At 50.7% G+C, this 12,527-nt stretch overlaps 1 protein-coding gene and 1 pseudogene across 1 annotated transcript in view; both read left to right on the top strand.

Annotated features, from left to right (window-relative positions):
• Galns (galactosamine (N-acetyl)-6-sulfatase) overlaps positions 1 to 12,527 on the top strand; it is a 33,932-nt gene that overhangs the window by 3,192 nt on the left and 18,213 nt on the right. The window contains exons 2-8 of the mRNA XM_021220340.1: positions 3,489 to 3,612; positions 4,755 to 4,829; positions 5,467 to 5,569; positions 9,060 to 9,203; positions 10,313 to 10,379; positions 10,482 to 10,609; positions 10,999 to 11,138. Coding sequence (XP_021075999.1) covers positions 3,489 to 3,612; positions 4,755 to 4,829; positions 5,467 to 5,569; positions 9,060 to 9,203; positions 10,313 to 10,379; positions 10,482 to 10,609; positions 10,999 to 11,138 — 781 coding nt within the window. The remainder of the gene's footprint in view (positions 1 to 3,488; positions 3,613 to 4,754; positions 4,830 to 5,466; positions 5,570 to 9,059; positions 9,204 to 10,312; positions 10,380 to 10,481; positions 10,610 to 10,998; positions 11,139 to 12,527) is intronic.
• LOC110337762 lies at positions 11,843 to 12,348 on the top strand (annotated as a pseudogene).

Raw genomic sequence — 12,527 nt, 5'->3', positions numbered from 1 at the left:
GGGAGAATATTCCAGACTGCCCAACAGGGAAGCTAAGCTCATCTCTTGAAAGGACACCTGGGTAGGGAGGCCTCCTGGGTTTATACTTGACCTACTCCGGGTTGCCTGTGCCAGAAGAGGCAGGGACACCAGAGGGTGAGAGAAGTCCTCAACAGCCCAGGAGCCTCCAAACTAGTGCCACACCCCCTCCCTTTGGTCCTCTGGAACTGTCTTTGCCAGGTTAATCACATCTGAATCCGCAACCGGTGCTTATGTGTGTCTGGCCTTGCGAGGATGCCACGGCTCCCGGCTTGGCACTGTCTGTCTCTAACTTAAATTCTTCAAGGATGGCCACGGTCCTGTCCTACTCTGGTCATGAGTGTGCAAGGGGCATGGTCTAGGTAAACCCTATTTGTTCCCTGAGTGCCTTGGGGGTTGGGGGTGGGGAGGCTTCCCGGGCTGCCTGCAGAGGAGGGAGAGAAGTTTAGCTGCTCTGACTGACTAGCAGTCAGGGGCCTTTATATTTATTTATACAAGTTTCATAGAACAAAAGCAGGGGGCTGAAGAGATGGCTCAGCGGTTAAGAGCACTGACTGCTCTTCCAGAGGTCCTGAGTTCAATTCCCAGCAGCCACACGGTGGCTCACGACCATCTGTAATGGGATCCCATGCCCTCTTCTGGTGTGTCTGAAGTCAGCTACAGTGTACTCATATAAATAAAATAAATAAATCAAAAAAAAAAGCAGACTAATGATTATCCAAAAAGTACAGACCATGTGTTTGATTATTAATAATACATCCAGGGTTGCAAGTTCAGTTACAATTAGAAAATACAAACAGAACAGATTTTATTCTTGTTGTCAACCCTATAACTCCAATTTAAAGAATCTAAAGACTGACTCCTCTGCCAGGCAGTGGTGGCGCACGCCTTTAATCCCAGCACTTGGGAGGCAGAGACAGGTGGATTTCTGAGTTCTAGGCCAGCCTGGTCTACAGAGTTAGTTCCAGGACAGCCAAGGCTACACAGAGAAACCCTGTCTTGAAAACCAAAAAAAACAAACAACAAAAACAAAAAACAAAAGAATGTCTCCTCCAAGGTGGACGTGTTTGTTATGATATGACAGCCTGCTTATAGGCTGGCCGTGCTTGTAGGGTTTTTTTTGTTTTGTTTTGTTTTGTTTTGTTGGTTTTTTGAGACAGGGTTTCTCTGGGTAGTCCTGGCTGTCCTGGAACTCACTCTGTAGACCAGGCTGGCCTCGAACTCAGAAATCCNCTCACTCTGTAGACCAGGCTGGCCTCGAACTCAGAAATCCGCCTGCCTCTGCCTCCCAAGTGCTGGGATTAAAGGCATGCGCCACCACGCCCGGCATTGTAGGGGTTTTTTTATTATTATTATTTTATTTTATTATTATGTACATAGGTGAGAAGATGTCAGATCCCCTGGAAGTGTAGTCACAGACAGTTGCAAGCTGCCATGTGGGTGCTGGGAGTTGAACCTGGATCCTCTGGAAGAGCAGCCAGTGCTCTTACCACTGAGCCATCTCTCCAGCTTCCTAGTGTTTGTAGTTTTAAAGCACTCCAGACAAACAGAAAATGCCTGAGCCCATCTTTTTCTGAATAGCAAACACTACTTCCTAACTTCTTTTATAATATGTCTCACCGTCTGCACTAAAAATAGGAAAAGTTTATCTTAATCACTCTATCTTACTTAACTGAGTTTTATCCTCCAGGGTGTGCCCTGTACCATCCCCTATCTTTAAACCATATATTCTGAAAGCTCTAAGCCTGTAATAAACACAGACCTTGAGGCCGTTTGTCAGATTCAGAGTTTGCCATTTGTCTCTGTTTACCCTGCACCAATTGTAGTTTGAGTTTGCTCAGGGGCAGATACCCACACACACACACACCCAAAATCCCAGAGTAATGGCCTCATCTAGCTAGGTGCTTCTATGTACTTAGTGATCTCCAGGGCATAAGGAAGTCTTCCAAATAGTGGCCCAACAGACAGAAAGCGGATCATAATGCAGGAAGTTCTCAAGAATGCAACACACAGAAACCACAACCCAAAAGTGAGAAACGGAAAGACAATGATCGCAGCTTTGCTGGAACTGTGTCCAATGTCCAACAGCTGTGCTGGCTGCATGACTCTCACCTTTTCCAGTGGCTATGGCTGTGTCCCCTGAGAAACTCCCATTATAGAATAGGAGGTGGGTTCCCCAAACTATTATACTGAACCGTACGAGACCTATTCACCTGCCAGTCACATGGACTTGCAAAAGCTTCTACAGCCGGTTTGTGCAAAAGTACAGCATGATTAGAGTGTATGTGCAATCCCTTACCCCCTCCCAACTCACACTGCAGTCAGTGTATGTACAACCCCTTACCCGCTCCCAACTCACATTGCAAGCCCCACCTTGCAGCATGGAATGTGACTGGTTATTCCTCAAGACATTGCTCAGATATGCCCACCACTGCCTCTGCCTCAGAAGTGCTGAGATTAAAGGCGTGTCCCACCCCACCCCTTGTTTTTTTTTTTTTTAAGATTTATTTATTTTATGTATACGAGTAAAATTATAACTATCTTTAGATGCACCAGAAGAGGGCATCAGATCCCATTACAGATGGTTGTGAGCCACCATGTGGCTGCTGGGAATTGAACTCAGGACCTCTGGAAGAGCAGTCAGTGCTCTTCACCGCTGAGCCATCTCTCTGGCTCCCCCACCCCTTGTTCTTAACTGAGATAAAATTCACAGAATATGTTTCTTACACTGTGGGCTGGATAGGTTGATTCTCTAACTCCGGATAACTGAAGGGTGGAAGGTAGCATGCCTGTGGTAAAGAATGGGTTAAACACAGAGTAGAAGCACACCTCTGGACTGCCATCCTCAGGAAGCCTATTGTGGGATGTTGCCTCCCGTGGGCACTGGGTATCCCCACCCTGGAAAGAGCAGTTTCCTGCACCAAAGTTGTGTTTATAGGAACCTTGATTCATGGGAAACACCACCTCCCCCTTTCACAGAGATCTCGCTCTGCACTCTCCTGACTCCCAGGCTCCGGTGGTCTCTAGAGGCTGGCTCTAGCCCTCAGGTTGCCAGGGGCACTCGGGTAGTCAGGGAGCATGAGTTTCACTTCTGTGAGGCACACTGGGCCGGGCAGCCAGGCCATGTGGCTCTCTCGAGACTCTGCTTTCAGAGGAACCTCAGCGCTTGCTTTTGAAATCTCAATTTGCATAACAGCTTTATGTTGAAAAATAGATGTGGTATTCTTAGACACCAAGACTCTAGGAGCATACAGAGGTTGATCTCAGCTGGGGAGGAAGGCAAACCCAGATGCCGTTCCTGACGGTGGTCAAACTGATAGCGAGTTGAGAGCCAACAGATTCCAAGAGTCGGCCCTGGGGGCAGCTCGTGGAAGCTGCCAGGGTTTGGGTGAGCTCTGTAGCTCTTCCTTGTCACAAAGGAACCGTTTGTGGAAAGGGTTCTCTCCTCATCTCTTTGATCTTCCCTGCAGATGGGGTGGGGTGACCTGGGTGTGAATGGAGAACCGTCCAGAGAGACCCCAAATTTAGACCGGATGGCTGCAGAAGGGATGCTTTTCCCAAGCTTCTATTCTGCCAACCCTTTGTGCTCACCATGTAAGTTGCTGCTGCTCCCCAACCTCACTCTTGGGACCCCAGTCAGCCAGCAGAGTCTGGCACCTCTGCCCCTCCAGCCCTGCTCTAGGTAGGGCAGCATGTCAGGAAGGCTGCAGGTGGAATGAGTCCTTCGTTACTGATCATCCTGGCTCCTGACTCTGAGTCTTCTGGCCGCCACAGGTCTGAAGCTCATTAGGACCCTTTAAGGGCAGTAGCTTGCCCAAGCTTCTACTATTTGCCTCTCAGCAAGCAAAGATCACTCTGCCCCAGAGGAGGGCTGATGTCTGTCTCCTTGACCTGCCACACTGCCCTCAGAACATGGTCTGCACTTCCTGGTCACAGGACAAGGATATTGTGGGGAGGCAGTGAGGCCGTGTCCTCTCCCCAGGGAATGTCCCATCTACTATACTGGTGTTACAGAAGTGCTGACTTTAAAGAAGAGCAATAAGGGCTGGTGAGATGGCTCAGTGGGTAAGAGCACCCGACTGCTCTTCCGAAGGTCCAGAGTTCAAATCCCAGCAACCACATGGTGGCTCATAACCATCTGTAACAAGATCTGACTCCCTCTTCTGGAGTGTCTGAAGACAGCTACAGTGTACTTACATATAATAAAATAAATAAACCTTTAGAAAAAAAAAAAGGAAGAGCAATAAATAGGATGAGCTGGCAGTAGGCCTGGCAGTAGGAGAGGCAGGTCACATGCCCTACAGTCTTGTGGCTGTCCCAGAGCTTGAGAACTGCGCACAGGAGCAGAGCTGACTGGCAGAGCTCAGCTGTATAACCCTCCATCGATCCTCAGGCTATTGTGCCATCTCCCAATGCCGGAGCTCGATGATACAGAGGCTAGAGGGGTTGAACCACAACAGCTGGGCATGGGCAGTAGTGGTGCACACCTTTAATCCCAGCACTCAGGAGGCAGAGGCAGGCAGATCTCTGAGTTCAAAGCTAGCCTGGTCTACAGAGTGAGTTCTAGGACAGCCAGGGCTACACCGAGAAACAAAACCCAAGAAATGCAACAGCTTAGTGTCAACCTGACACATTCAGGACAGACCCATCCTGGGAGCTGCGCACATGGGAGGTGCTATAGAGCTGTCTGAGGGTCCGACCGGATTTGTTACACTGTCTGTTTTTGTCCTGTGTAGCTAGGGCAGCCCTGCTCACAGGACGGCTGCCCATCCGCAATGGCTTCTACACAACCAACGCACACGCAAGGAATGGTATGTCTCCCTACCCTACCTCACCCCCATGGTCCTGCAGGTACCTCTGTCTAGCCTAGGGAAAGCTGCTGCTCAGTGTGAAAGGGTTGGGACCTGGAGTGGTAAAGACAGCCTAAGGCAGAACTAAGTGCCACAGTGCAGATCCCACATCACTAGCTTCCTCCCTGAATCGGCCCAATGAGAACCACACTGGCACTGAGGCCCCTCAGGTACACCACCCAGCAGCCTCCCACCACCCTCACTCAACCTGCTCCCGGGGCACTGCCTGACATGACTCCTAGTCCACTGGGAAAGATATGGGGCTTTAGGGCAGGGCAGGGAAGTTCTGGAAACAAGCTTAAGAGCTTGGGCGGGGTCTCTCGGGATAGGGTCCCAGATGAGATGGGATTTCAAGTGGTCTTGAGGAAAGGGAACATGGAGAGAACCAGGAACATAGTGTGGTGACCAATGGCGAACCAGGCTGGAGAGGTGAGAGGCAGATCAGCGTGGAGGCACCCTAACACCATCCCCACAACATTGGTGCTGACTTGGAGGGTCCTTGGGAACCTCCTGGGAAGTGTCCCTCCTGTGACCACAGTTCCACTGTAACGGGGCAGTGTGTGTACCCATTACAGAGATGTGATACTTGTTCTTGCAGCTTACACACCTCAGGAGATCATGGGCGGGATCCCTAACTCAGAACATCTCCTGCCCGAGCTCCTGAAGAAAGCAGGCTATACCAACAAGATCGTGGGCAAGTGGTGAGTGCAAGGCCGGCCTCTTGAGAGGAGCAGGGTCTCGGTTCCAGGTCCATTTAGATTTTTGTAGGGGGTTTGTTTGTTTGTTTGTTTGTTTGTTTTCTGAGGCAAGGTCTCCAGCTGATTTGGGGTTCATGATCCATTGCCTGAGAACCTTCCACATGCTGAGATTATAGACGGGACACAATCTGTAGTCTCTGCAGGGAGCTTTTGGGAACTTGGTGTTTCAGGCACACACATAGTGCACAGATGTGCATGCAAGTAAAACATCCGTGCACACAGAGTAAAAATAAATACGTCTTTTTTATTTTTTAATTATTTATTTTATGTACAAATACACTGTAGCTGTCTTCAGACACCCCAGAAGAGGGCATCAGATCCCATTACAAACAGTTGCAAGCCACCATGTGATTGCTGGGAATTGAACTCAGGACCTCTGAAAGAACAGTCAGTGCTTTTAACCACTGACCCATCTCTCCAGCCCACATCTTTTTTAAAATTAAAAAAAAAAAAAAAAGAACTTGGTGTCTGAAGTAAGGAACTTGATCTTGATGAAGGTGCACGTCTTTAACCCCAGCACTCAGGAGGCAGAGACAGGCAGGCCTCTGAGTTCGAGGCCATCTTGATCTACATAGCAACTTCCAGGCCACCCAAAGCTACACAGTGAGGCCCCTGTCTCACATAAATAAAATTAAACTAAAGAGTCACTATCTCAAGTCCAGCAGGAGGTCGAGACACCAGCCTCCAGGAGAGCTGCCTCAACAGGACATTGAGCAAGCACTCAGCCATCCCTGCCCACCCGTTCCTTCCCATCATGCTTTCTTCCATCTCTGCCCCAGCCATGCCTCATAGAAGGTGGCTAAATGGGCCAGCCACATTCTTGCACACAGATGAGAGTTTGCCAGCTGCCAGGGGGCTAAGCCACAAAGAAATGGCCCGGTAGACTCAGGGGAGCAGCAGACAGCTGCGTCTGTGGGACGAAGCAGTCAGGTGGACGGGTGCTTTTGCTGCCCTGTGGCCGGTTTCCAGGACTGACGTCATCTCCTTCCCCTCTGCAACATCCCATCATCCCCCTGGTGGGACTCTCGGTAGTCTAAATCTGAGCAGACTCCTCCCCTCAGGATACCCTCCCCTGTCTTCTCTATATCGTCACGGCTCTTGGCTCCGCTGCGGATGGTTTCTCTGAGTCTGTTACCAGTCACAGGGTTAGAGACCCTGATATCAGGAAATCCAGGCGACCCAGAGGCTGCCTAAGAAACGTGTCTGTCACCTTTCGAGCAAAAAAGAAAACCTAGCCATAAGAAGAAATGTGGCAGAGAAGAACCGACAGGCATCAGGACCTCCTCACCTGCACGGACCCCTAGCAGGGGACAAGGAAGTCTTGGGAAACCATGGGAGGCAAGGAAGAGCAAAGAACTGGCCCCTGGGTAACCGGAGACGCCTGTGTGTCTTGCCTGACAGTTCTATCAAGTCCTTAGCTTCCGGCTGTCAGTGACTGGGTGGGCACAGCTGAACAGGAATAGAGTTTTCTGCAGAGCTACTGATCTTCCTGGATGACTTCTGATAGAAAAAAGGTGACCGAGAGGAGCATCACCAATAAACACTGAAAGAGACACAGTGACAGAGGCCAGCAGTGAGGCCAGGCTCTCAGGCTGCAGGGAGAGCTTCAGTGGCTCTCTGTGAGCAGGGTTTAGTCCACTGCTATCCATTGCAGCCAGGACTGCCCTGTGTCCTTTACACAGTACACAGACTAGACTAGACTCCTGTAAGTAGACCGAATAATCTGTCCGCAGCCAAAGTGGGTGAGTGAGGCCACCCCACTCCCCAGTCCTGCTCACCTCCTCGTTAGTGCCAACCACTGTTAGGACCAAGTGCATAGAATTACAGCTGTTTCTGGGCAGAGCACTACTCATCCTTCCCCCAGAAACAGGCTTCAGGATGCTGGACATGGGCACAGGGGTCCTCGCATCTTCCCTCCGATGTTTAGGAAGGACGAGTGTCTTGCAGTGGGCCTGAGAGCATAGCCGACGTGGAGGCACTGCCCTCGAAGGAGAGGTAGGAGTCTTGAGTGTGCGAAGGTCAGGGAATAGCTCCACAGGATCTCTGTGTGCAGACCAAGCACGCAGAGCCAACCGTGCTTTGCCAGTCTCCCCAAGTGAGGAAACCAAGTCCTAGACAGGCGTTCTTCTCTGAAGCAGGTAGAGTGGTTCATCCCCCCAAGACTTCTCTGCTGTCCCTTAATTCTACCTATAGAATGAGCACACGGTGACCTTGGATCTGAACCCCTTGGAGCCTCCCTGAAGCCCTTCACCCATGGTTACCTATCCCAAGTACAGCTGGGAAAAGGATACCCTACCTCATGGATGCTGTGTTGAAAGCTGTGCCTGAAGAAGGCTTGAGGGGGTGGGGGAGGGGGCTACAACACAGATAAACAGTTCCAGGTCCCAGGCTGGAGGATAACGGTACACAGCAGGGTTTGGAGTCCATGGTAGTCTAACGTGTGCTTGGAAGAACAAGTGGGAGCTGGAGTTCCCAGGAAGGACAGGTCCTGCTTCAGGGATACCCCAGGTCTGTCGACCACTGATGCTAGGCGTTGGAGTTGGGATAGTAGCCCTCTTTGGCTACTGGTGGATGGAGGGCATACAGTTAAGGGTCCCTGAAAGAAGAGGAGGCAGGGTGGGAAAGCATGGGGTAATACCTGGCTGGCGTGGGGTGTGTGGGACCTCACATGGGGATCCTGCAGCTTTGCCTAAGGACCTTCACCCTATGAAACTTTACTCTGTGGGCCCCTCTCAGAGCAGGTGAGCCTAGATCTCCAAATAGCTATTACTTGAGTAGGCACACTGCCGTATTCTGTTCTCCTCCCTCCAGTGTCAGTTCATCCTAGCCCCTGAGGATGAGAGAGAGTACAACCCTAAGCCAGAGCGGCATCTTCCCATCCAGACACCTTCCTGGTGAGCTAGCTCCCCCTAGCTGATGGAACACTCTGCCTTTTGTGTAAGGAATGGAGCCGTGGCCAGCCTGGCTAGAAGCCCAAGGACCTTAGAGTGTCCCTGAGGGGATAGAGCATCCCCGAGGAAGCTACTGTGTCTGGAGAGAGGCGAAATGGGCATTTGAGTCCCGCTGGTTCAGGAGATTTCTCCCCAGGCAACCATCCTTCAGGTTCATCCTTCCAGAATCCTGAAGGGTCCCTAGAAGCTGTGCCCAGAAGCCCTTAGCTTTGCCAGGACATGCTGTTCTACTGAAATGCCCTAGGTCATGCTTGGATGCCTTTGGATATGCCTGGAGCTCTAGGTGCTGGCATTATGTGGGGCGTGCAGATGGATTCCTGAGCTCCCTCTTAGCCTTTGGTATCTTGGTGTGTCCAGACAAGGGGCATGCTGGAACGCTGCTCTGTGGTTAACAATGGTGATGGTGATGGATTGCTGTTGATCAGAGGACTGGAATGTCCCCAGTGAGGGGACCTCTGAAGTATCGTGGTTCCTGTTTCTAGGCATCTGGGTCATAGGCCCCAGTTCCACCCCCTGAAGCATGGATTTGACGAGTGGTTTGGATCCCCTAATTGTCACTTTGGACCGTACGACAACAAGGTCAAGCCCAACATCCCTGTGTACAGGGACTGGGAGATGATCGGCAGGTAACAGACAGAGCCCTTCCCCCTTCCCCATCCCTGAGGCCTTTACTTCTGTCCTTTGCCTCTGGTGCTTGCTGAGGAATAGGGCTGGTGTTCTTGAACAAGTAGCTGGCATCTAGTACCCTATGTGGAGAGAACAAGAGCTCTGTTTCCTAGGCCATTTTGCCCGGGACCTCATGAGACTCACCTGAGGCCGTTTCTAACCAGTCCGTAGTCATAGATTCCTTTCAGACATGACTCAAAGGACCTCCTGTATCCAAGGTGTGATCATAGCTTTGTATTTGGGGACCTGTATACCCTCTTGGTGGAGTAGTTGTCATCTTTAGCACTAAGTTGGCGTATTAGCTGCACACAAGAAACAAGACTGTGGGGATAAACTGATGTGAGAGCCACTCCAGGGACTGCCACTGTCACCATGGAAAGAGATCCTAGTCAGGAGAGGAGCCCTCCTGGGCCAGGCCTCAGAAGGTGCCTCACAAACACAAGGACCTTAGTCCAGTCCTTGGTGCTGGTGTAAAAAGCTGGGCAGGATGGTGTGCCTTTGTAATTCCCGTTCTGGGGAGGCTGAGACAGGAGGATTCCCTGAGGGTCACTAGACCACAGATCTAATTGGTGAGCTCAAAGCCAACAAGAGACTCTGGCCCAGCATGGTGGCATGCCCCTTTAACCCTAGCACTTAGGAGACAAATCACACAGATCTGAGAGTTGGGTGCCATCATGGCCTGGTCTACATAGTGAGTCCCAGGCTAGCCAGGGCGGTACAGTAAGTCCCTGTTTCAAAAACATTAATAAAAGAGAGGCCTAGCTCAAAGGATTTTGTCCTCTATCCTCTACATGCATACATATGGCATGCACGCCTGCACTTACACGTGTACCTATACACACATATGCACACATGCATACACTCAGGTACACCTCCTGACCTTGTATCGTCTCTGCGGCACACATAACCCCAACTTGTTCTACACTCATCTGACATGCTGGGGTCCCCATGGCCTTGTCACCTCAGACACAATTGTCACCTAGGAGCTGTGCATGCTTCACACTTCTCAGTGAAATCGAGGAAAGGGGGCTTTCGTGACTAAATTCTGATATTTGGCTTTTGCTTTCAGATTTTATGAAGAGTTCCCAATTAACCGGAAGACCGGGGAAGCTAACCTCACCCAGCTCTACTTACAAGTAAGGCTGAGTGGGCTGGGCCAGGCAAGGAGCCGGGAGGAGGCCGGGGAGGCAGGGGATGAATTGGCCTGCAGCAGAGGAGAACGGAGGCCTTTTCCACAGGAAGCTCTGGACTTCATCCAGACACAACACGCAAGGCAGAGCCCCTTCTTCCTCTACTGGGCCGTCGATGCCACACATGCACCAGTTTATGCCTCAAGACAGTTTTTGGGCACCAGCCTTCGAGGGCGGTGAGTCTAAGCCCCACGGAGGCCTTCGATTATACTGAGGATCATCGGGTGGCTGGTCTGAGCTATTATGGAAAGTTCAAAGCAGCTAGGGTGCTTTCCAGTGGTGGAGATGCTTATCCATGAGCCTGGGTTCAATCCCCAGCACCATAAAAGAAAGATATGAAACACCCCTGCCTCTGAAACCTCCTCCAGCCCGGGATCAGCGATGAACAGGAAGCGGTGGTACTTCTCATGTCTGCATTGTTTGCAATGAACCACTTGTACCAAGCCGGAACTTCCCTCTGAGAAGCAGCTAGCTGCCCCACTGGACCTCTCTGGAGTGACAAGATTAGTGTTTGGGTCACACTCATGCCCTTGGCTTCCTGGTAGAGTGTCATCTTCCCCTGCAGGTATGGCGATGCTGTTCGGGAAATAGATGACAGTGTTGGAAAGATACTGAGCCTTCTGCAGAATTTGGGCATCAGTAAGAACACATTTGTCTTCTTCACGTCCGATAATGGTGCAGCCCTCATTTCTGCTCCCAAAGAAGGCAAGTTCTGTTTCCTATCCTTCAGTCCCAGGTCATTAGCTAGAAAGTGACTCCCAGACCTCCCAGGAGTGCCCAGCAGAAAGGTCTTGACCCTGGTGACTCAGGCCTGGTCTGCGTTCACATGATTTTGAGTCCTCTGAGAAAGAACGGGCAAGTGTCAGGAGGAGGAAATGTCTCAGGAAGGTCCTTACTTGCAAGAAGCCAGTTTTCCACAGCCTCGGGCTACAGGAGACTTTGTCTGCCAGGGTTTTGGCAATACCTGGTGTGCTGGGGTAGAGCGGTTTGACTGCCACAGAGGTGGCTGCAATAACACCTTCAGCATTGGGAGCCATCACCTATGATGCTTAGCTGTCAGTACAAGGCTACCTACCTGTCAAGGCTGAGGGCCCAGTAATCTCCGCTGCCTGTCCTGCCCTTAGGCAGCTTGGGCTCTGGTACCTCAGGTGGCTTAGTCAGTCCTACAGCCCAGTGCCCTGGGACTTCCTGGTTCCAGGTGAACTAACCCAGTACAGCCTTTATAAACCACAGAAGAGCTGTTCGGTAATAGAAGAGACCACCAAGTCTAGCAAGGCTGACCTGGGGGCTCTCAAGGGCCAGCTCTACAGGCAAGCTTACTTCTTAGGCAAGCTTTCCACATACATCTCAGAGAAAAGGGCAGGACCCCATCACCTCCCAGAAGGTACCCAGAACTCAACTGCTACCTAATGCCCAACTCTCAGGGTAGGAAGGTGCCTGGCAGAGGGAAATGGTATCATCTCTAACAGTTACCTCAAGATCTTGGCGCCTGCTCTCCTGGGTGGTAGGTCGGAGGCCATCCTGCATTTAAGTTACCCACGAAAATAATGGAAAAAAATCTCTGGAGTCGGTCAGCTCTAGCCTCCAGGTTGTTATAAAATGTGGAAGGTACAGGCTAGGGCCCAAGCAGACTCTGAAGATGATCAGACAGGGCAACGCGAAACTGGTTCTCCTCACCAACAACTGCCCAGTGTGGAGGAAATCAGAAATACAGTACTGTGCCACGTTGGCCAAAGCTGGTGTCCACCACAACCACAGTGGCAATAATACTGATCTGGGCACCAGCTCAAACTTCAAATATTCAGTTCAGTTATTTCAAATTGGAAAATACTATAGAGTATGCACACTGGCTGTCATTAACACGGGAGATTCCAGTGTTACTAGAATCATGCTTGAACAGATTAATGCAAAGTGAGCCAGGAAAGTTTTTCTTGAACAAAACTTGTCAGAGTTTAATTTTAAAACACTTTTAAAAAAAAAAAAAAAAAAACAAAAAAAACCCCCGGGGGCTGGTGAGATGACTCAGTGGGTAAGAGCGCCCGATCGCTCTTCTGAAGGTCCAGAGTTCAAATCCCAGCAACCACATGGTGGCTC

This window comes from Mus pahari, chromosome 20 (genome assembly GCF_900095145.1).
Source record: "Mus pahari chromosome 20, PAHARI_EIJ_v1.1, whole genome shotgun sequence".
NCBI classification, from domain to species: domain Eukaryota; kingdom Metazoa; phylum Chordata; class Mammalia; order Rodentia; family Muridae; genus Mus; species Mus pahari.
This window is presented reverse-complemented; position numbering and strand designations above follow the sequence as displayed.